The sequence below is a fragment of the Astatotilapia calliptera genome, chromosome 7, assembly GCF_900246225.1.
Source record: "Astatotilapia calliptera chromosome 7, fAstCal1.2, whole genome shotgun sequence".
Classification (NCBI taxonomy): Eukaryota; Metazoa; Chordata; class Actinopteri; order Cichliformes; family Cichlidae; genus Astatotilapia; species Astatotilapia calliptera.
Window position 1 is genome coordinate 18,134,697 of NC_039308.1, and position 24,656 is coordinate 18,159,352.

The window sequence follows — 24,656 nt, forward strand, 5'->3', positions numbered from 1 at the left end:
GCACAAATCTTTGGGTAAATGTTTCACTTTAACAACTTTGCGCGTGATTTCCACGAATCCTTAATTAGTCAAGCAATCATAAAAAAGCACCGAATTCTAACCTAAACCTAACCATCAATTAATAAAGACTAAAAATTAAAAAAATAAATCAAGCTTCTGTGATATCTGCAGTTAAATATACTGCGCTAATGGAAGTAATTATTACATTTAGATTCGTAAGTGTCTTCCTGAGACTTCGGGTCACATGATCTTCTGCGCATCATGTTCTTCCAAAAGCTTTTTTTTAAACCAATGTTGCAAAACGTAATTATTATTCCTGCAGCCAGGTTACATCAGAAAACAGCAGTCCATATTTCTGATGTTTTGCTTTTTAAGATTATTTAAAAAAAATCTCTGTTTTTCAAAATAAAAAACTGAATCATTACTTTCTGTGATTGGCTCATTTTTGGGGGTGAAAAGAGGAAAAATAAAAATAAGATTGTCAAACATACAATTTAAAAATGTAATTATAAGAGCCTGACTTACCTCCAGTAAGAACAGCAGCAAAGCTCAACAGCTTCAGAAGCATTCTTTGTCTGTTTGCTTTTTTAATTAATATTTTTGGTGTCTTAAGGAGTGCTTATGCACATCCTACTATTGCAAAGTCGTTTCTCTAACGTCCCCTGAGCCTGGCAGTGTATGTGTGAGTGAGTGATGTGAGTGATGTGCTCTAGCTCCAAGTATTGGCCCCTCTGAGAAGCTTTTCGTTGGTTTTCCTCTTTTCAGCAGTCTTCCAGGGTCCAAAGACTGAAAGTAGTAAAACAGATGTGACGGTCATTTAAAAACTGCAGCAGTCTGCTACTGTGTGTCAATAAAACCCAAGCCAATAAAAATGAATAAAAAATAAAGATGGGATTGATTTCACCATGTGGTATTAACCCCAACAACAACTATCAGTAATAAAAAAATGTTTTTCAATTGAAAAACGAGATTTTTTTTTCTAAGCCTATTTTTACATTATTTCATTTCAGACTGTTGTTAACTAAACTTTTTTTCTTGAATATTTTTAAAACATAAAACCCTGATTGCTCTTGTATGAGTAAAATGTCCTTGCTACTCAAATATCAAAAGTTTATCAGCAATTAATTTGATGTAACGGATTTGTGACATTGTCACAAAATAATTGGTCCAAACAGCATGTCAGGTAGGTTTCTCATAGTATATAAAAATGCAAACACATCAGTTTTGAGGTGTTTTTTTGTTTTGTTTTTTTACACAGAAAATCCAAAGTTTAGTGTGTAACCAGTACATTTGGGGAAAGAGTGCATGCTCACATTCCTCTCCAGAATACACAGGTTATAAACAACCACATGTCGACTGTCAATAAACGTATATGTACTGCCAAACCTCTGCCTTGAACTGTTACTTTTTAACATGGTTTATAAGGATGTTACAAAACAATAAACTCAAATTTGCAGTTAAATTCTCATTTATTCTTTCATTGCTACAATTATGTATCATATTTTTAAAAAGTGTTATGAAATGCTAAAAAATAAAAAAGCTGTAACAAAATTTTCTAAGAAGCTGAATTTCCACACTAAACACAATAAATAGAAATGCAATCAGGAATAAAATGGAAACAACATTTGATTTAAAAAAGAAAAAAAAGGACACATGTATTTAAAACAAATTCCACAATTATGAAAAAAATAAGTCACACAAAAGTGGGTGAAAATGTCAGGCCACTAAATTAAGAATATTCATTAGTGATCTGCTAGAGAATCTCAAGCAGTGGTGAGGTTCACATAAAGTTAGGGGACCGCAGATACTAGAACTAGACCTTTTATTTAATGAAAGAAAAGTAGTAAATCTTAAAATCAGTTTAGCACAATTTAACAGGTAGCCCGTGAATCTGAACAATTCTGTTGTCCCTAGCCTGCAGCAGCATTACTCATCTGCAGTCTCTAGATGTTTCACATGCTAGAAACTAGAGGGGACATAGATCATAGGAAACAGATTTCTTTTTACATTTTAAATTTTAAATGACCTTTTAAGGAAAAATACAGGGTCATTTTGAGTCTGTAAATATCTGGCAACTGAGGACACCAGTTACTCTGACAGGATTATACATAGTAATTAAAGGAGACCCAAGATAGATCCTTGGGCAATACCACAGATTAAAGAGAGGACACACCAGGTATCAAGCTATATAGCATCACTTCTTCTTGCTACTTGCTGCTAAATATCAACAAGCAAGGCCCATAAACAGCTTCTCCATTTTACCAAAGTCACTGTGTCAGGACTTCTGATAGTGGTGCTCATAAAATGAATGAGTAAAGAGAACAGAACAACCTCATAGGAGGATAGTGGCTGACAGCGGGGGTAAAACAGACAGCTGGTTAACTCAAGTTAACATATCATTAAAATGAATAATAATGATGAACAACACAGTGAATACATTCCAGTTTTTTTATTATTTTTGCTTCTTCAGAAAACCAGATATTGCATCTATTAGAGCGTATCTTGCAGAAGTCTTGTACTGTCTATGAGGTAAATGTACCAACTTTGTAATAGCCACTGTTGTTTCCATGATTGTTGTTTTTGTTTTAACATTTTAAGCCAGAAGACAAACATCAGATTATCCAGAAATAAAGAGGAATCTCACCAAGTAACATTTACATATATCTTTATTGTGCCAACTGATACCATGTAAATAAACCACCAAATGGAAGCAGTCAAAAGGAGGAAGAACACCAAGCTTACACAGCAAAGTTTACAAAAGACTCATTTACTAATAAAGTTGGCTTTAATTTTAGTGTAAAAATGATATCAATAATACCAGAGAGAAATCTGCAATAATATGTATTTTACTCATACAAACATTATCAGAAATAATATTTTCTTTCTTCATATGGCAGAAATAAGCATGTATTGATGAACAACTTGAAACTTTAAATTCTCCATTTCTGACAAAAATATACTCAAGACTTCACATCTAGTCTAGGAAAATAGTGCACAGCAATGGATTAGTCAGTAAAGAATAATGCCAAAGAGACGGCTATATTGGTATACAAAAGTGTTCATATATTAAAATATAACAGAACAACCATCCACAGACACAATCTTTTAAAAATCTGAAAGCACTGACAGTGTTTTCAAAGTCAGCTTCTGTCAGTTCTGACCAGATCTCGATGCAATAATGGAAAAGAACCAAAGAGGTGCACCATATTGCTTTAATGATTTAGTGATGACTATAACAGATGAGCAGTGACCTCATCTCTCAGTTATAGTCATCACACTTTTCTCAGCTCTAAAGTCGACGTAAATGAGTCGACTTTCAGCAGATTGTTACACCGGACTGGCATTTACAGTTTTTGTGTGTTTGGCACTTGCAGCAGCGTAATTCACCAGTCAGTCGCTAATCAACGATTTAGATCAGTGAGCTCTAAATGATTATCAAAACACAATAATGGAGAAAAAAATACCTATAAATATTCAAGTAAGCTCTGCCTTACTTCAGCTGTTCTAAACCTTTAAACGTTTGTTTTCACTAATCTGGAAATGCGAGGGCAACAGTCTTGGACATTTCGTGGCGTTTTCACATCACATTTCAGATTCATGGGAATAATTTAAATGAACTGGTGCACAGGCAAGTGTTGAAGCCAGTATGAATACCTTCAAACTACTAATGTGTCACATCTCTCTGAAAGATTATGATGGAGGACAGAGAGACCGATTAGGACTGATGGTTAGAATGCTTTCATACTGGCCAACTAAAACATTCTTGTTCACGATATGAATCAAAGCACCCCTCTCATTCTCATGTGGTCTGTATATATACATGGCTCAGCTACTATTTTCCCTTAAACAGTCAAAACTCAGTCAAAGCAGGGAAACAAGGAAAAGTACAGTACAAAATACAACATCAATGATTGTACAGAACACCTGCAGGAGTCACAAATGTCTTCAAAGTGTCTTTTTGTCACAGAAGACTTCAGATTTGTCAAATGTGCACTTCAAGTCATTAAAATCTCACTGAAAAAACTGAACATCGGGTGAAATTTCTCCGATTTTGTGCAGTTATCGGATGTGACGGTGGCCTGGCAGTCAGTCGCCTGATAGTGCGTGGAGTGGAGCTCACATGCAGTTGACCACGTTGCTGGAGCCTTGTCCGACGTCTCTGATCTGGCTGACGTGAGACGAACAGACAGCGACTCCAGCTCCAGCACGGCAGTGAGACACTGAGCCCACCAGCTCCCACCTGAACAGCAAAGATACACAAATCAATAGACAATTAACAACAAGAACACTTTGGACTTTTAGAGGTCATTTTAAAATTCCATTATTTAGAAAACTACTCAAGTCCTTCAAATGTTTTAGGCTAAATATATGGTACATATATAATGTACAAATAATCTATAATTATGGACTTATGAGTGTCTAATGAGTGTAGCTCAAAAAAACCAATCAAATTACAATGATAGATGGTTCAAGTCCCTATATTTTAATATTAATTTTAATTTTCAAGTCAAGTGAATGGTTTATCGGTATCCAAGCTAGGAATGATACCAGGAGCCAAATCAGCAGTTGACATAATGTATTCTTGTAAAAAGATGATTAATGATGTTGGATCAATTTGCCCACTGCCAGTAACCCTACTTTCATCAGACTCTTATTAAGAATCATCTAATAAATACCTAATTTTTGCTTTTTTATGTATATACATATTCTTGAAGAATAATAGTGGGGAAAAAACATTTGAAACAGGAATGCATCCAGAACATTTGCTGCTCAGTTTTACGCCTACTGAAAAAAAAGTTATTCTCTCACACCTCTGTACATGTAGAAACACAACCCTCGTGCTTCTCCTACTGACCTGTTCATTCGTGGCTCAAAAGCCTCCACTGTGTTCAGGTAAATGTTCCCATTGTGTCCCCCGACTGCAAACACTCTTCCCATTACAGTGGCGACCCCGACCCCTCCACGTGGGGTGGTGAGCTCTGACACGTACTCCCAGCGGTGCATTCGTGGGTCAAAGCGCTCTACGGAGCTCAGTGGCGAGTTGTCATCAAAACCACCTTTGGAAAATTATAAGATAAGACAGTCATAAAAATTTTATTTTGGGGGGATTTTTAGGATGTTGTTATAAATGTGAAACTCCCATGCGAAATAAAAAAATGCGTGAAATGCTGAGAATATTAGTAAAACCTCACACTCAGGTTTAACACCTGTTTTTAACACTGTCTCCCATAAAGACGGCATTTAACGACCTCCCCTGTACACTTCATGATGAGGTTTGACACCTCAGTATAGATATCAACACTAGGACGACTATTCGAATACTTTCTTTGGGGATTTCAAGGGTAGCTGCAAATCCTCACTAATTACTCAAACAAATGTAGTTATTTTGTTCTATAAGCAGCTCTACAAGTAGCTATACAACAGCATTACATGTTTTTACCTGAAGCTGGTGAACCTCAAACAACTCTTTAAATTGAGGTGATGCAATAAAATCCTCTTTCTGTGAATCAGTTACCAAATAGCTTTACAAACAATGAACTTTCAGCTTTCTGGATTGAGCATTTGTTTGGTTCACCAAAGAAGCACGCATGAAAGAGGAAGCAAACATTGACAAACTGCATCATATAAATTCCGTGCAGTAAATTCCAACATTATTGGACTATCCAACGAATCAGCCTGTAGAGAAGAATATGACAAGTGTTCTCCTACAATTCCTCTTACCCACTACATAGAGGCAGCCATTGAGTTTGCTGACTCCATTTCCAGCCCGACGCTGTCCCATCTCGCAGACCTCTGTCCACTTGTTGAGATGAGGATTAAACCGTTCCACACTGGACAGTGACGCCACGCCGTCGTTGCCTCCCACAGCATACACAAAATTCTGAAAATGGGAGAGCATAAAGTAGTTAAGTGCTGAGTACATATCGCAGATCAGATAGATGTTTTTGACCTTTCTCTTCAGTTTTACCCCCAGTGCCACGGATCCAACTCCTCCCCTGGGGGTGTTCATCGGCGCCACGGCACTCCAGCAGTCACTTTCAATGTCATAACGCTCCACGTCGTTGAAACAGGAGTTGTCGTCCAGACCTCCAATAGCATATATAGGACCACCAAGGGCTGCCAGGGCTATCCCCCTCCTGAAATACATATGTTCATGAAACTAGCCATACAGTTAATGCTTCACAGAAAGAAACGTACATTCCTTACTATGGAACAGGATCAAAACTTGTAATTTTTTTCTTTCTGTGTGATCATTAAATATTTTTAAATCACTCCAACTTTTCTTCAGGAGTTGCACTGGAGCAAATTTTCGATTGATACCTTTTGGTATTCATCGACGCTTTCATCATCCACTTGTTAGTGAAGGGGTCAAACATCTCCATGTTTCCCAAGTGTTCATTACCATCATGGCCCCCAACAGCATAAACTTTGCCTGAAGAAAACAAATTGTAATTCCCTGTTTGTTTACCATCACATGACCAGAATATGAACTGATACCATTAATATTGACATACTGCACACTAATCAGAAAATCACTGATTGGCCACAATCCTATTAGTATCAAGCATTAGCAGCAGATCCTTAATGTCCAGTTAATTGGAAGGTGCAGCTCTCCTGGATCAGACTCATCTGTTCATTTCTTTCATGGTTATGCTTTCTTTCTCCTCAAGAACACTTGCACCAGTGAACAGCAGCATCCGACTGAGAACCATATTGGTATGAGACAATTTAACTGTGTGATCAGGAGGATCTGGCTCATCTGTGCCCACTTTTGACTTTACTGAGTATGTTGTACTCTACTCCCTCAGCTTCCATAGCTCAACATTTCATCGTTCAGGTGAAAATGTTCTTGTTTACATTCTGTAACGCAATCATACGACATCTTTCTTACCTCCTACAGATATTACGCCCACGTGACGCCGTCTGCTGTTCATTTCAGGGCCAAAAAACCAGCTGTTCTTAGTGATGGAGTAACACTCAATGCTGCGAAACGGGTCACCAGAACCGCCCCGGCCACCCACGCAGAACAAAACTCCTGAAGAAACAATTGGACAGAACAAATGCCTGGCACTCTGAGGTCTTCAGAAAGAAGATGAAAAACACTTTAGCCAACATGGAAAAGTTAATATAAATTACAAGTTATTAAAAGTTTTGAAAGATCTATTTGAGCATGAGATTCAGGGCCCTTATTTTTCATGGCATGGCAGCAACTTTTAAACTCAGTGCAGTGTTTTTGTTACAATCCCAGAGAACAATCCACAGGTGGACAGAGCAACCCACACATATTAAAATTACTCGCCAGAAGCAGGAGAAAGCTATTTGTTAGCATCCGAGTGAAAATTAGGTCTTGAATTTCTTTATTAAGAGAAGTCTGGAAAAATCCAGCAGAGCATTGCTTTCATTTATACACTGTCCTACATTTCTTTTAATAAAAACCAATGCAGTGTGACATCAGTGCATCTTCTAGAAGCAAAATATAAAGTCTTTCACTCCATTCATTGTATCTGACATGACACAAACTTGTAGCAAAATACTTGGAACCCCTGAGACACCCCCGCCTTTTCCCCTGTCATGGTGTGACAGTGTAGGTTTTTTGTCACTTTTGCAAAATAACTGCAGAAAGGCATAACTGATCAGTGGTCTTTGATCAGTGGTCATGAGTATTTGCATAATTATGATTAAGGAACTGACCTCCCAGCCCATTGTTCCTTCACTGGGCTGGTTTCAGTCATTATGCAAATGTACTGTTTATAAGATTTGGGGAAACCTGCAGTCAGCTGAGACTGAAGAAGTCACTTGGATGAGTGACAAAACGTTTCTCCCACAAAACGCTACGTCCAGATGAACAGAATCAACTTTTGGAGAAAGGCATAATATGTTTACCATTTTCCCAAAGCCTTTGTCCATTAAACACTGTGTTACTCACAGTGTTTAATGGACACTCAGCTTTGGCCAAATGGAATAGGACTGCAATTGTGATTTTAGTGTATTTTGGTGAGCTGACACACTCTATAGGCTCACTTTATGGACATTTGAGATTAGCAAACATTGCACTGTTTCTCTTGACCTTCGTGCATGAATTACATTTTAGGTTGAGGTGTTTTCAGGTGGCTGAAGTATAGCCCATTAAATGTCCAGTACCTTCTGTTGTAGCAGATGTCATCTGATTTTTGTTGTACATCTTCCTTTTAACATTAATCCAGGAAACCTCAAGCTGCATGGTACAAGGAACAGCTGTGATTGGCTCATGTAGTCAGGCACTGATTCAAATCTTTCCCTCCTAAACGCCTACTAGGGGTAACCCGAGTTTCTCTTTTCTGAACAGAGTATTTTCTGTCCTATTTCAGGCCTGCTTCAAAAGTTATTGGTGATGGTTTCTGTCTATATAGCTTACTATGGCTACCCTCAGAACAACCTGGAACCTATTCTAAATTGTCATCAAACCTCGTCTTTGTTGATATTTACTGAGGAGTAAAACCTGGTCATTAAGGGTACAGGAGAGGTCATTAAATGTCCTTTTTATAAGGGAAGGATTCAAGGAGCCCTTGATTTGCTTTTGTGTGGAGTTCAATTAACAGAGCACGCATTTTCGATATTGCTCAATCATGTGTACATTTAATGAATTCAATTAATTGCGCAACCATACTTTAGACTGCTATAATATGCCTCTGCAGCTCAGCAACGATGTCTCACTGCCACCTTTTCAATTTTATTATGTTTAATTCTTAAAATGCAAGCACAGTTACACGTTACAGTGACTATTTGAAGTGAGGAGCATTAGGAATGAAGAGATAGTTTGGGTTGTTTCAGTGATATTCATCAGCACTGTGCTACTTATCTCTAGCTTGACTATAATTAAAACCCCCAAACCATCTGCCTATAACAGCAGATTTAAGGTACTAATGTAATGTGATGTAAATAGGTCCGTAACTGCACATGAACTTGCAAAAAGCCACTTGGTTTTATGTCTGCAAGTGTGCTTTTATAAAGATAAGAAAATGTGCTGTAATGACTTTCTAAATGCCATAAAACAAAAGACTTGTTACATGCTCACAGCAGAGCACCACCATATAAAGGTACCTGCAGTGTGCTTCCTGGGTATGGTACGGACTGAATACTCAAAGTCTGGAACCACCTTGTTGTTGAGGTGCAGGTGGTAGTTTCTGGCTTCATCCATCAAGTCACGACAGCTCAGGTTACCTTTGATCATCTCATCTTTTGCCACGGTTCCAGTCAGAAACTCTACTGGTAGTAGGGGCAGGCGCACCTAAAGGAGAGACAAACATACATGCGGGTGTCATGCGGATGCTAAAGTGATTATATAACACTCCTTTTACTCACAGTTATTCCCTTAAACATTCAGGTAATCAGTAAACCAGGTGATAAACTCTGACTTCTGACACACATTCAAGAATACAACACTAATATAAAAAAGAAAAGAAAAAAAAAACCTTTCCAGGCCATTCTCAAACCTGAGACATGATCTGGTCCAGCCAGGCCTCGTGATGCTGTGGGTTTGCGTTTAGCCATTTCACTGCTGCATTGTACACCTGTGTCTCCGAGTGAATATTGAGGTCGCTGGAGGACAGTAATGTACGCAAGTGCTGGGGAGACACACATGTGAAGTCCTCACACTCCACTACCTCTGTGAAGTGCTCGCAGGCGTAGCGGTCAGCCATGTCCATCAGGTCCACCCGATTGTGGCTCTCGGCAAAGGTTCGAACTGCCAGGCAGTTGGTGGGGTGAAAGTGTGCCTTCATGTATTCACAGCAGGCTCTCGCCACCAACTCAACCTATTTGAAAGAGGCAATAAATCAACTTCAAAAATTATGAGTTGGATTATATAGTTCAGTGTTTTTCTAGATTAAAACTGTCATTATGCATTAATGTGGTAAATCAAAACTATACTTGAAACGCAGGACACCTCTGTTCATGTTATAATCAGATGCTAGTGCTTGTTGTGCTTGTCTACCTGAAGGATGCAGGCAGCATAAAGCAGTGGCTGGACATTATCCACAGTTAAGGTGAGCTTGGAGGAATAAGCAAAATGCACCAGGTCCTGAATGGCATCACCATCAAAGTCTTTAATTTCTATCAGTTCCTGCTTGGCTTCAGACATCTCTGACAGGAACATGGCCCTGATGAAATGAAAAAGTCACTTGAACACAAAGATTCAAAACAAGGCACCAACTAATGTTTAAAAATGCAACCATGGTTCACATTACAAGTTGCCAAAAATCGATACTTTGACAGCAGTAACCTTTTAGTCTATGAAAACTGATTTTAGCTGAAAATAAACTTTAAACACTAATAAGAGTTTGGATTTTTAAATAAATTATTGTAATGTAAATATTAAAAAATTTTCAAATACTGTTCCTCTGCAGTACAGTGGTCCCTCATTTATTGCGGGTGTTACGTTCCAAAAATAATCCGCAATAGGTGAAATCCGCGAAGTTTATTTCTTACAATTATTATAGATGTTTTAAGGCTGTAAAACCCTTCACTACACACTTTATACATTTTTCTCAGACGGGCATGAACATTTTGACACGTTTCTCTCTTGTTTAAACTCTCTCAAAGTTCAAACCTTCGTAGAAAAACAAGTCCAGTATTATAGAATGAAACCAAAGTCAAACCATGTTTTCAGGTCCAGAACATGGGAATAGAGCAGATGTGAGAGAATTCAACATTAATGAATTAATGGTACGGAAGTGGAGGAAGCAAGAAGAATGAGTTGAGTAAAGTTTGATTGGTTTCACTTAATGCGCCTTATAATCCTTTGACGTCGACACTGTTGTGTTTGTTGTCTTCTGCTAGTGATGATTAATGTAAATTTGACAAGCTGAACGCATTCTGTACTGTACAGGAGACACGGCACGAGATTTATTGAAAATTGTCTACAGCCGATCAGGATGCAGAACACAATGCGCTGTAAAAAAACAAAAAGCCAAACATGCAAAATTGCACACAAAAAAATCCGCGAAACAGCGAGGCCACGAAAAGTGAACCGCGATATAACGAGGGACCACTGTATGTTTTTTGTTTTTGGGCTTGCCGCTTCTTTTGTCTTTTTTTTGTGAAAACACACTGCACACCATGCTGTTGCAGGTTTTGAGCTGATAGATCTTCGGGAATCATCTTGTTGTTGCAAAAATACCAATTTATGCATTTCTCTGAAAACTGTCAGCTACAAGGACTGAAAATGATTGAAAAAGCAGCCAACATCGTAAATAAAAACTAAAGAAAAAGTAAAACTTAACAAATAAAAGGTGGAAAAGTCACTGGTTTGCCACTTTTGACCATTGTTATCTTATTTATTTGCAAACTGGATATGATGAGGGAGTTGTGGACCGTTCTTAGAACACAATATACAAAATCAAACCATACTGTGTTAGATAAGGCTTAAAACTAACAACTGAGACAATAAACCCGTTAGTAAAACTTTGTGTCCTTAGGTCGTACATTCTTCTGTACATACAGATATCTTTTTTTTTTTTAATCCAAGAAGTCTCCCCCCTATGGCTGTTAGAAAAAAACCCAGGGTTAAGACACCGATACAGGCAAAACATACCTGAAGTAAGGGATAACACAGGCCAGCACCAACTTGTGACAGTGTATCAACCTGCTGCCAACCTAGAAAAAGAAAAACAGAAAATACATGATACAAGCACACTTTGACATCATTAAATTAGGGCTACACGATTAATCAAATTTTAATCTCAATCAAAACTAGTTTCCTTCAGTGATACTGAAAAATTCATGGAGCTTACAAACACTGACTGAAATCACAGACACAACTGTATTCTTTTTGGCTAAAGTGCGTCCACTAAACATGATGAGTAAATGGATGTTTCAGGAAAATAATCAACTTTACTACAAAACATATTTTATCCCCTCATAGTTATGTGTGGCGATAGCTGCACTATATACAAAATGAGGGACCTCACTGCTGTCAAATGCTTTGCTACAAGTTTTATTCACATCATGAAAATCCAATAAATAGAGTGAAACGTTAGCTCCTAGGGGATGCACTTGAGCCAGGTGAATAAACATCTTTCACAATGTAAAAGAGAAAGCAGTGCCTTGTGGATTTATCTTTGTCTTTTCTTTGCATTACAGTTTTCCTGTAAGGGCTGCACCCAAATCAGGTGGATAAGGGGGACCAATTTTATTTCGATACACAGATTTGTGTATTATTAAGAATGTAATATGGATTATATATTATAGTATTATACTTCCATGAAAGAGCAATAAAAATGTCTATTGCCATGGAAATCAATAAATTATCCTGACAAATAATCACGATCTCAATATTGATCAAAAATAACTGTATAGCCCTAATGTACAGGGTGGGCCATTTATATGGATACACCGTAATAACATGGGAGTGGTTGGTGATATTAAAGTCCTGTTTGTGGCATATTAGTATATGTGAGGGGGCAAACTCCTCAAGATGGGTGGTGACCATGGTGGCCATTTAGAAGTCGGCCATCTTGGATACAACTTTTGTTTTTTCAATAGGAAGAGGACCATGTGACACATCAAACTTATTGGTAATGTCACAAGAAAAACAATGGTGTGCTTGGTTTCAACGTAACGTTATTCTTTCATGAGTTATTTACAAGTTTCTCTTTGTTCACAGCCATTGACATGTCGAAGAGGTAAACACGTGAAGAGCGGATTGAAATTGTGTTGATATCTGGTGAACGCAGTAACCGGGTCATTGCAGCAGATTTCAATGCACGACACCCTACAAGACCACCCATCTCCCACGCTACAGTTAGCAAACTGCTTGGTAAGTTTCGTGAAACTGGTTCAGTGTTGGATTTGCCAAAATGTGGACGCAAGAACACTGTCACTAATGAAGAAACATCAGTGGCTGTCCTAGCTTCATTCAGCAAGAGCCCACAGTGTAGCACTCGCCACATATCACTGGAGAGTGGCATTAGTTAGTGGCATTATTATCCCCTTCGGCGGATATTAGCTACTCACAAACGGCACCCTTACAAACTCCAGCGACTGCAGCATCTCAACGAGGATGACCCAGATCGGCGCAAAGAATTTGCAGAATGGGCAAAACAAAAATTGGAACAGGACCCTCAGTTCACACAGAAGATTTTGTTCAGTGATGAGGCAAACTTTTATGTGAATGGCGACGTTAAACAAAACCACCGCTATTGGTCTGACACTAACCCACATTGGATGGATCCCTCCAAGACTCTTGGCACAACAAAAGTGATGGTTTGGTGTGGTATATGGGGTACAACGATAGTGGGTCCATTCTTCATCAATGGAAACCTCAAGGCCACTGGATATTTAAAATTGCTACATGATGATGTGTTTCCCTCTTTATGCACTGAAGCTGGCACGTTCCCTGAGTTTTTCCAGCAAGATGGTGCACCACCACATTATGGGTGCCCGGTCCGAGCATTCCTAGATGAACAGTTTCCTGGAAAGTGGATTGGTCGTCGTGGGCCAGTTGAATCGCCCCCAAGGTCTCCCGATTTGACCCCCTTAGACTTTTATCTTTGGGGTCATCTGAAGGCAATTGTCTATGGTGTGAAGATATGAGATGTGCAGCACCTGAAACTACAGATACTGGATGCCTGTGCTGGCATTTCTCCTGCGGTGTTGCTATCAGTGTGTGAAGAGTGGGAGAAGAGGGTTGCATTGACAATCCAACACAATGGGCAGCACATTGAACACCTTTTATAAGTGGTCAGAAACTTGTAAATAACTCATGAAAGAATAAAGTTACGTTGAAACCAAGCACACCATTGTTTTTCTTGTGACATTACCAATAAGTTTGATGTGTCACATGGCCCTCTTCCTATTGAAAAAACAAAAGTTGTATCCAAGATGGCCGACTTCTAAATGGCCACCATGGTTACCACCCATCTTGAGGAGTTTGCCCTCTCACATATACTAATGCGCCACAAACAGGACTTTAATATCACCAACCATTCCCATGTTATTACGGTGTATCCATATAAATGGCCCATCCTGTATATAAGTTACTCCTTAATGTTCACCATGTGATGTGATTTTGGCATTAGTTCTGAAATTGTGAATAGGCCAATCTAAAAACCAAAAATCAAAAAGTAAAAAGGAACAAATTTTTCTCGAGTCCAGGTGCATAGGCCCACCTTCAGCGTGACGTCACAGAGTTCACCCACTTCATAGAAATGCCGGAGGGAGTTATGGAAGTCCTTCCAGGCTTCATGAGCCTCAAAGACAAAGGACCCGTCAGGTTCACATTCTGATTTCAATGCCCTGCTTGCAGGTCGCTTCTCCTTGGACTTCAGCTGTTTGGCATGGTCTGGCACCACATCCCCCGGTGCCATAGTGGGCTACAGGAAACAACACCTAGATGGTAAAAATAGAAGCCAGTAAATACATAAAATCATATTCTTTCCACTTAGGTATTTTTTGTTTTGCAGTGTTTTAACAATACAGATGCTTTAATTCTATTTAAATCAGGTTATTTTATGTTAAAATAACTGCAAATGTTCACACATAAGTGTCTGCTACAAGGAAAGCAGTGGAATAGCGAATCTCTTCTCCCGTCTCTATATTCATGGCTCATTCATAAGCCTCTATCGCTGTTCATCTTTTCTCAGTTTTATTGGATTGTAGTGTAAGACTGTAAAACAACAAAAAACCCAACCCAACAATACTAACAGTCTAATCACAGCCTGTAATCAATAATAAGTGCAATTTTTAAATTCCACTGAATTCAACTGCATCCAACAACTGCAACCGCACAAATAACAGCAACCTTCAAGAGAGGCAACGAAGAGGAAGTGAGGGGTGGGGGACACGACCTGTCAGCTGAGCAAGTTAAGTCAGTATTCCTCCCCCGTTAGTGTCACTTCTTCACTACTTTAGCAAAACACAGGAAAAGCAGTTCCCTCAAACACACAAATCACACTTTAAAAATGAAAAAACTCAACAATCTAATCCATTAAAAAAACCTACCGATCGATGAATCTGATGAACAATTTCCAAAATTGATACGTCTTTATTTAAGAACAGAAAGTGAGAGTAACAGCTGAAGCTTTAAGCTCCACCTACGCTTTACAGATGATGTACTGTCTCGCTTTTTTTAAGCTATGCCCCTGATACTGAATAGCCTCAGTGTATCGCCCCCTCATCACTAGTCCTCTCAGCTAAAAGAGCAGAAAACATCAAGTCCCATCATATGCACTTATGATCAAAGCCAATTGCCACTTCTCTTCTACTTTGTAGGCTTGTGGATAGGCTTCAACATATGTAGGGATGCAGCAATATCCATTTTATTTAAAAGGCAAAAGCTGGGTTGGCCTAAGCAACCGTTGGAGGTGGTTTTAAGATGCTAAGATGATCAGACTGTGTTATTTTATTTATAAAGAGGAAGTGGAGTGAGAGAGTCAATAATTTAACGACAGATGCAGTGCACAACTACTGCTCAAAGTGCACGCAGAAGGATGATAACAATCACATTTTCTCATGTGACACAAAAATCAAGACTCCCACTGATGAACTAACGGGATCAATGTGAGGCACTTTAGCATACAAAGAGAGTCACGCTCTTCCAAAGACCTACAGTTGTCATGTCAAATTACTTCACCTACTTCCAAGGGAGCACTGCAAGTGCCCTTAATGAGGTCAAATGTTGTTCTTTGTCATTAACTGACTAATAAAACTGACAAGTGAATGCACACTGAGTTAAGGGTCAGGCAGCTCTTGAAAGTGTCTGATAAATGTCAAAGGGCCAATCTGCAATACAGTTATCTGCACAGAGTTTGCATTTACATCATCTTCTCTGCCATGGATAGCATTTAGCACACTTCATCTACACCTATAGATTATTGTCGCATTTATCAGATATTATATCTTGTACAGGTCTCATGCTTTAAGTAGCCCTCAGTGCACTAAATAATCTGCACCAACTTAAATATTGCATCTGGCTGTTCTGCGTAAAGAACATTAAGGACAGGTTTCATCCAAGATTGTTTTACTGCATGTAGGTAGGTTGTTAAACTCGGTCAAAACGGTCAACAAAACAACTGAACTAAAATCTCTGTCGACATACATTCATCCAAAGGTCAACAATTTGTGAATCGAGACGCAATTATGGTTTAGTCTCCACAGTATAGCACCACTAGTTAGTTACACATAGTATGCTCGTTTGTGTCTTAAAAACCAGGGAAATGAAATTACTGCTCTGCATTATAAATCTAGACAGCCATGCTAGCAGCAGATTATTGGCTAGCTTGTTTGCTAAAAGCAGCTACTAGGCAGATTAGCATTCGCATGACAGCTAACGTTGTCTGACAGGAAACGGACAAGATGAGGACACAAATTTAGCCCCCCAAAAAGTTACAGCAGAACTGCGATAAATAAAAAAGTTAATTTTCATAAGCGTTCAAATGAATTATAAAGAAATACCTCATGTCGCAGCGAGAATTAAGATGCCGGCTTCATTGAGGGGAATGCTTTGCTGCTTGGCAGTGGCACGTTTGTTGTGATTCCAGGTGCTTCACGGGTAATGTAGTTTCAAAGAAGTACAGAAAAAGAAGCCGAAGTAACAAAATGTAAGCTAAATAAAGCGGTCTCTGTGACACCCTGAAATATCCCCCACACACCTGCCTCTCGGTTCTGAGATACTGACACTTTAACGTTGATGTCTGACATCTAAGACATTAAATTTGATACCGATAAAAATACCAATATCAAATCTGTTACAGTGTAATGGTGCCAGCTTAAAAGTTAAAGCATCTAAAAAGCAGTACAACAGTACTATGGTGTGTGTGTGTGTGTATAAATAAAACATAAGAAGCTAAAGAAGTGGGTACAGTAGATAACACTTGGGACAAATAAAGCCCTAAAGTGGGGAGAAATGTGCAAAGTAAGGACATTTAAGATTGTAATTACAATTACACAACTCTATTCTCCAATAAAATCTTACATAAGATCGCACATTAACACCTTTGTACCCTGAGGAGTTCTCTTTACTGAACAGTAGTGTATGGCTGGCATTTCTATAGCACCCTGCAAACAACACTGAAAACAAGTCGTGGAAGTTCATACACAAGCAAACATGGAGAGGCATGGCTTAAAAATATGCAACAGTGTTCCAGCAGATAGTATCAAAACTAAGAGCGCTGTGTTTAATGTAGTTAAATAGAACAGTACAAAAACAGAGAACACTCAGTCAGCGCTTGTATTCTGACATACCAGATATTTACATTTAACTTAATATTAAAAGTATATAGTGAATAAAAATGACAACCAACTCAAGTAAAACACATCACACAATTATCAAAGATCATTTATTTCGGAAAATGAGTAAATTATGCTGTTTATCCACAGAAAAAAAAATACATGTTAAAGTGTGTTTTACAGTCCAATTAAAGGATCTACGTTTTTTATTTAGATTTTTTTTAAACACAAAGTTTAGCAAGCAACTACAACACAATGTCCTTTTCTGCTACTTGTACTGCTTCTTCTTCTTCAGGAGAGCCTCTCGTAAAGCAATCTAGATTAAAAGACACATAAAAAACATTTCCAGGTGAAATGCCAAAGTAGTTTCTTGTTTATATACACATTTGTAAAAAGGCATGTGTGACTTACCTGTTTCTCTCTGAAGGAGCGTTTGCCTTTAGTCCTGACGTTCTGACTGTGCCTCATCATCATGAAGTTCTTATTTCTCCTCTTCTCCTTGTTGCTGCTGCTAGCGTGTGGGTTTAGCTTGGTCCGCTTCTTGACAAACTCCTTCCTGTCCGTCCGTCCCGCCTAGAAAATCAAACACATCATTAGGCCAGAATGCTAACAATAAATCAGGCTTACACTTCTGAAATGCACTGAGAGTTTCTTAAACTCCCCAGAGTCAGTGTTTCATATGCACGAACTGATTTTTCATTTAAACAAATGTGCACATTTCCATCACAATTTATTCACCATTGCTGTTGCCAGTCGTGTTTCCTTGTCCGCTTTTGGTTTCTTGTGCAGTCTCTCAATATCTCTCAACGTCAGCAGCTCTCCTCTGGGAAAAAAATAAATAAGATGACCGTCATTCTCAACAAGCTAATCAGCACAAAGGCCCACATGCTAAATTCAAGAGACCGTGAACCTGAGAGTAAAACTGTTTTGCACAAACTATTAAGATTTCAATAAAATACATTTCATTTTATGAATGTTTAAGGTTCATTTCATGCCCTTACTTGTCTCGCTCGTCATCACTGTCCACATTTTTCCTCTTCTTGCCTGGTGCAGCATTGACCTCTTTGGCCATCTGGACCAGACTGATCTTCTTGAAGTCATCTTGGGTGAGGAGCCTGCTGGCGCTGACCGCCGCTGCCTTGGCTTTTCTTTCCTCAGCTGTCATGCTTTGAAGCTTCTCTGCCTGATTAACAACAAAAAACAAACATGAAAAACCAGAACAGTTTTATAAATATATACCTTTTTTTCCTACCATGAAATAGTATGAATAATGAGGTTTTAGCAATCTGTCAAGCTATGTTTGTTCATTTTTTTAAACTCACCACTTCTCCTGTATCTTCATCAGATGAGTGGTGAACGTCCACCCACTCCCCATCTTCATCATCATCACTAATACTGGCACTCTCCCAGTCGTCTGTTATATAAAACAATACAAATATATTATTCACACATTCTGTACGTACGCAGAGAGCGCGCAGGCGGATGTTACAACAGTGGCCGACCTTCATCGTCCTCTCCCTCTTTGTTCTCCTCCTCCACCTCCAGGACCTCGGCTCCGGGGATATAGTCTTTAGCCTCCAGCTGTCCGTAGTCTTTGATCTTGGCCTCTGCCGATGCCTCAGTGGGTCTCCCCTGAATGACGAGTAGGGTTTATACTTACAGACGTGTAGCTTCAACTATTCTAGGAACTGGAAAACATTTATATTGACCCAGGTAACAAGAATGGGCTGATCTCCATCTTTTATCTCCTTTGTACTTCTTGAACGTTCAGAACAATTTTATGGTTTATTAACATTCATTTTACATTAGATTTTCAAATGTGCTGCCACTACTTGACTACTTAAGAAAACATAGCACCCCACAATTCACTCAAATGTTCATAAAATAGATTTTTTTCCTCATTTTACTGCAAATCGGAAGGCAAATCATCATTTTTGAAAATGTTTTGAAGTTCATATAGAGTTCTATGAAGCTCACCCTATCCTTTCTGTGCAGCATCTGTGGATTAAGACTCCTGAACAACTGGATAAGTCCTCTGGCAGACATCATTACATCTGAAAATGAAGGCAGTGTACATCATGTGAACATGAATACAGACTTCAACACAATCACAAAAACCTGAAATAGACCAATTACTTACTCTTGTCTTTGTGGGTCTTGTATTGGGACAGGTCCTGCAGAAGGTCCTCGTTGATGGCGAGCGGACAGCGTGCTGCCACCTCCCTGATGGCATTGAGACTGAAACATAAACGAAAAAGTCAGTTTTATTATAAAAGTATAGAGTAAAACTAAAGAGGTAGCTACAAAAACCCTGTATGAACACTTGCTGGGCACCTAACAGACTTCTCATTGATGAAAATATCTAATCAACCGATCACATGTCTGCAACTCAACTCATTTAAGCACATCGTCATGACAATGAGTTCACTGTATTGAAATGGCACCAGATCTCATTCCAACAGAGCACCTTTGGAGTGTGGCGGAACAGGAGATTTGCTTAACTGATGTGCAGCTGATAAATCTGCAGCAACCATTTGACGCTGTCGTGTCAGGTAGGAAAATCTAGAGCTCCTTCCTGAATCTGTGCCACGATTACACAGAGGTGTACCTAATAAAATGGCTGGTCGGTGTATGTTATAGGTTTAGCTTGACTCATTTTTCAATTCACCACATCTTTTGAGTATCGTATAAAGACCTACTTACCCCACAGTCATGACCTCTCCAGAGTTTCTCTCTGTCACAAAGTTGTTGGCGATTGTCATGATCACAGGTTCAATGATCTGCAGCAGAACAGTGTTAAACAGGAAGAGCAGTGTGAAACTACTGTGTTAAACCAGCTTAAAACGACTGAGTAAATAGGAGTAAATGTACCTCAGGGGGAACGAGCTGGTGGGAGGCCTGAGCAGCACAGAGAAGAATCTTTGTCACATCTGCAAAGATGCTGGTTAGAAAAGTCTCATGGACAAATGATTTCTCATGAAAATTCTAATTTAAATGTAAATAATAATAATAGCTTAGTTAGTACTGCTATGTATCAATTTAGATTGTTTTGAGGTGGGTTGCTGAGTTTTGGAGATATCAGGAATGTTTTTTTTAAAACTAAACTACACCACCACACCAGAAGGACCCAGTTAAGAAAGTTCCACTAAGAAAGGACACTGATGTTTATATCCCATCTAGCTGGTGGACACTGGGAGATGAACTTTTTGCTCTCAGGTAACACAGTACAAAGAGACACTGCTGATGAGGTATCACTCACTAAAACAAGAGCCAATTATTTCCATTTTATTCAAGAGAAGGCAGCAGACATCCCCAAAACTGGGTCTAGATGAATAAACAGCAGTACAGGACAGAAAAGAGCATCTGTTTCTTTAGCTGTGAGTTCTTTTTACCTCTCTGGTGAGGCTGAAGAAACCTCTGGATGAAAGGGTAGAAATTAAAGAGGAAGAGCTGTAAAAGAAAAAGAACACCAAGTGTTTACTCGCCAGAAGAAGAAGAAAGAAGAAAAAACAATGCATACGTCACTCATGCCTCAACAGCTGCGATTTAAATGTGGAGTTCAATAAAAGCCAGTACATGTTTTACCAGACCCGACACACAGGACTGAAGGGTGCATTTAAAACTGCGTTAATCTGACTTGAATAAACTCATTTACGAAAGAACAAAAAAAAACCCAAAAAACAGATGAGTCACTGACCTCGTGGATTCCAACCAGTCGGGATATGAGCTCCATCATCATGATCTTAACCTCGAAGCGCTCCTTTGAGTCTTCCAGCTGCTTTAAGAGCTTCTCTGAGAAATCTAAAGAAAAAAAATAGATTTTATACAGTTCTATGAACGGAAGCCTAAATGACCTCGAGGCAAATTCTGTGTGTTCCATTTGCTGCAGTGATGCTGAACAATTAGATACCTTGAGGGTCGTGAATAAGGTGAACTGCAGAGAAATTAAAAACTTCTGCTTTCTTCTTCTTTTTATGTTTCTAAGAGAAAATGCGAGGATAAAGAGTTAAAACAATTCATCCTAGCACAGCAGTAAATCATCTCTCAGTACTGTCCTGTTAACCATCTTAAAGTTACACAATTGGAATTAGAAACAGTCCCTTCAGGTAAAACAGTGGCACCTTGAGGACTTTCATAGCCTTTTCCAGCTTCTTCTTGTTCTTGGAGGTTTTCTTGCCAGTGGAGAATTTCGCCATCAAGTCTCTCGCTGATGGCCCTTCATTCTTCACACACACACACACACACACACACACACACACACACACACACACACACACACACACACACACACACACTTACTGAATACTGCACAACAAATCTAAACCATATTTGTCTGTTTCAAATGCATTCTACCTTAGCATGAAAGAAAAAGAATTTCTATATTGTATCATAACATATCATACATCAAACTGTCCATCTTTGATGCTTACCTCTGATTCTGAGTCACTCTCATTTTTCTCATTTTCATCTGTTCCCAGGAAGAATTTAAGGCCTGCAACAAGGATCTAAACAAGAAGATTGCCTGGTCATAAGCACTAATGTTTCCACTTAATCAATATCATAAACAACGTATTTTTATATATATATATATATATACCCAATTTTGCTGTGCAAGAAACCCCACAATGACAATAAAAGCTCTAGGTCTAAGTCTTAATACCCCCAAAATATACCTTTGTCACTTTGGAGAAGCATGTAGTTGTGATAACATTAACTGTCTTGGGATCATTCCTGCAACAAAACAAAAAAACAAAAGATGTTCAAACAAAATAATTATACATTGGCTGTAAAATAGCCGCTTTAACGTTTCCATTTCACTTTGAACCCACCATATGTTCCTTTTGTACAGCTCCACCATCACATCTAATGAGATCTTTGCTGCTATCGGATTACTGTCTCTCAGCATGGTGTACATGAAGTTCTGTAACATCTGTAACAAATGACAGCACAACGCTGTGAGTGCACACCATTTTACAAAGACTATCAAACAATATCAGGGTGCACAACAGCTGTGTACTTACTGTGTTGACCTTGTTGTTTTTATGTTTTGCGTTGATGTTTTTGATGTCTGCTACAATGTGTGTGTACAAAGTCTGAAGAGAGAAAAACATTGTTTACATGAAAGCAAAACAAACAAACAAAAATAAACAGAAGCAATCAGAAGACTGTCCCATTGGTAGGTCTGCAGAAGCTCTAACAGCAGAAAACCAGGTCCACAGATCAAAGTTATTAACTCATCACTACATAAGGCATTCACCAGTTAGCAAAATTAAACTCACTGGCCACTTCGTTAGGTACACCGAGTGAATAGCAAGACTGCTTTAGGCAACAGGAGCTCAAATAACCACTCAGTACAACCAAGGTCTGCAGAAGAGCATCACTGACTGCAGAGTACATCAAATCTTAGTACCAAATGAGTATCACAGCAGGATAACACACCATTTCACAAAACTAAAATCATCGCAAACTGGTTCCTCAAACATGACAAGTTCAGTTCACTGTACTCAAATATCATGTACAGCCACCAAATCTCAATCCAACAGAATGCAGGCTTTTTTACATTTTAAATTCCTAAGTTTTAAAAGCTTAAAACCAACTAAAGCTATCAACAGAACATGAACAAGCAGCTTTATGACTAAAACAGCTGTACTGGATTGAGTCAACCAGCCAAGTCATTCAAAATCACACTCATGTTTACAACAGCAACCTGTGGAAAATTATGAGGTCGATATTTTATTTTTATTATTGCTCTAGCATATTGTACGAATATATATGTGTATATATAGAATAACGAATCTTGGCCAACAAATGGATAAGATGCCCCAGATGGCATGTTGGCTCTCGAAATTCTTAATGTCAAGAGTTTCACTTCCTGCTTAAATCTTAAGAAAAAAAAACCCAGCAACATAAAATAATTTCTATTATCCATATATCACGAATGGTCCTCATGCTCGGTATTGATCTAGTTTTTGGGCAAACTGTCTACATGTTTACACAGACAAAACTTTTGTTTATCTTTATAAATATCTAAACAACAGCTTCCCAGATTGCTCTCTCAAAATACTGGGAAAAAACTGTAATGTCCCTTAATTACGCTGCTGTTTGGGGAAAGAGCTTAGTCTTACCTTCCTAAGCAGCTTGTCATGACATCGCAGCAGCTCAAAGAAGAGCTCTAGGAGGCCTGAGGCATCAATCAAGTCTTTATTCCTCAGAAGGATCAGAGCTTTGCAGAAGGTCTGACAAAGACAGCAGAAATGCATATAAACCATTCAAGTCTTTAGCAAAACTAAAGTGACGGGTTCACATGAATCCTGGTGTATGAACCCAACCTCACCATTCGTAGGTCCGGCTCCAGGACTGTGTGGTAACTAAGTAATAACTCAGACAACTCTTTAGGAAACGTGGAGAGCTGCTGGGGGAAGCAGTGACCAACCTGAAGGGCAAAGAATAATTGTATTGAGACAACTTCTAAGATTCAGGACTATTCACTACACCAAAAACACACCGGGTTACCTGAGCGAGAAACATAACGAGGTCTGCAAGCTCCTTGCTCGGTTTGTCAGGCTGCAGCTTAAAGATCTGCACATTGGACTGATAGTGTCGGTACTGTTGCAGAAACTGCGGACGAAAACGAGAGGATTACATGAGCAAAAGAAGGCTCACACTTCCAAAACAACTCTACCAGCTAATGCGTTTAGCAGTCTTAGCTAACAACACTCACCTCCTCGACGTACGACTGCGGATCTCTTTTTATGAGATTCTGAAGTTGAGGCAGATTGTTTGGTAGTTTGTTGTTCTGTCGACCGGACATGGTTTAAGATTATATTATGTATGTGTTACAGAATAATGAAAAGCAGCACTTCTTACAGGGCAAGCATGGCCAATGTGTACGCTGCCATTTAATTTGAGGGGATCCAAACGTCACATCCGGCCACACTGTCGTCACTTCTGTTTTCGTCTTCGAAGAAACGCTCGTGTACAAAAGTTAAAGGGGAGAAAAATCGTTGAATTCAAAGAATGTAAAACAATGCAGAGTTTTTGTGTGATAATATTTTGATTTTATATTCATAAGCGCTCTTTATATTTTGCACCAACTTTTCTTGCATTTAAAAATCATGTAAAAAATGTTTGTATACTTGAAGACAGTTCAATAATAATAAATAAATAAATAAATAAATAACGGTATGATGAAGAGAAATGTGTCCAGTAAAGTCAGAAAGCTTTCCAACGAGTTTTATATGGTGGCCCTGAGAGGCCAAACGGACTGCAACTTAAGCAAACACCAGCAATAAGAAAAATGCTGCAAAAGCACACAAAATACAACGGAAATGGGAAAAAAGAAAACAGAAATAAGAAAAACGAAAACAGAAATAGGTAAAAACAGATTTCCATAGCACAAGGGAAGTGCTTCTGGGGAGACAAGAACCAGATGGACCAGTTGCGGGAACCAA

At 38.8% G+C, this 24,656-nt stretch overlaps 2 protein-coding genes across 2 annotated transcripts; both read right to left on the bottom strand.

Moving 5' to 3' along the window:
* Nucleotides 1–2,648: 2,648 nt before the first annotated feature.
* Nucleotides 2,649–16,604, bottom strand: klhl8 (kelch-like family member 8). The gene is made up of 12 exons (XM_026173529.1): nucleotides 16,432–16,604; nucleotides 14,148–14,367; nucleotides 11,573–11,634; nucleotides 9,974–10,139; nucleotides 9,474–9,794; nucleotides 9,082–9,268; nucleotides 6,893–7,036; nucleotides 6,322–6,433; nucleotides 5,969–6,137; nucleotides 5,722–5,881; nucleotides 4,856–5,057; nucleotides 2,649–4,240 (listed from the first exon to the last, which is right to left on the bottom strand). Exons 2-12 carry the CDS (start codon nucleotides 14,343–14,345, stop codon nucleotides 4,117–4,119), a joined length of 1,845 nt encoding a protein of 614 aa, XP_026029314.1. The 5' UTR covers nucleotides 14,346–14,367; nucleotides 16,432–16,604; the 3' UTR covers nucleotides 2,649–4,116.
* A 694-nt stretch (nucleotides 16,605–17,298) lies between these two features.
* sdad1 (SDA1 domain containing 1) lies at nucleotides 17,299–24,150 on the bottom strand. Its single transcript, XM_026173530.1, has 22 exons — nucleotides 23,927–24,150; nucleotides 23,719–23,823; nucleotides 23,540–23,638; nucleotides 23,331–23,441; nucleotides 22,227–22,298; nucleotides 22,035–22,135; nucleotides 21,879–21,936; nucleotides 21,636–21,710; nucleotides 21,327–21,428; nucleotides 21,116–21,185; nucleotides 20,903–21,006; nucleotides 20,598–20,655; nucleotides 20,077–20,135; nucleotides 19,909–19,985; nucleotides 19,346–19,443; nucleotides 19,183–19,259; nucleotides 18,708–18,837; nucleotides 18,528–18,619; nucleotides 18,207–18,388; nucleotides 17,944–18,028; nucleotides 17,617–17,778; nucleotides 17,299–17,521 (listed from the first exon to the last, which is right to left on the bottom strand). Exons 1-22 carry the CDS (start codon nucleotides 24,014–24,016, stop codon nucleotides 17,474–17,476), a joined length of 2,055 nt encoding a protein of 684 aa, XP_026029315.1. The 5' UTR covers nucleotides 24,017–24,150; the 3' UTR covers nucleotides 17,299–17,473.
* Between the last annotated feature and the right edge of the window lie 506 nt (nucleotides 24,151–24,656).

Excerpts from the sequence above, each read along its gene's own strand:
- klhl8 (XM_026173529.1), bottom strand. The coding sequence starts at position 14,345 with ATGGCACCGGGGGATGTGGTGCCAGACCATGCCAAACAGCTGAAGTCC. Across the intron at positions 6,138-6,321 it reads GCGTCGATGAATACCAAAAG|GAGGGGGATAGCCCTGGCAG; the intron begins GTATCAATCGAA and ends TATGTATTTCAG. Across the intron at positions 5,882-5,968 it reads TTGGATCCGTGGCACTGGGG|AATTTTGTGTATGCTGTGGG; the intron begins GTAAAACTGAAG and ends TCCCATTTTCAG.
- sdad1 (XM_026173530.1), bottom strand. The coding sequence starts at position 24,016 with ATGTCCGGTCGACAGAACAACAAACTACCAAACAATCTGCCTCAACTT. Across the intron at positions 18,838-19,182 it reads TGCTGCACAGAAAGGATAGG|GGGAGACCCACTGAGGCATC; the intron begins GTGAGCTTCATA and ends CTCGTCATTCAG. Across the intron at positions 17,522-17,616 it reads GCTCCTTCAGAGAGAAACAG|ATTGCTTTACGAGAGGCTCT; the intron begins GTAAGTCACACA and ends CTTTTAATCTAG.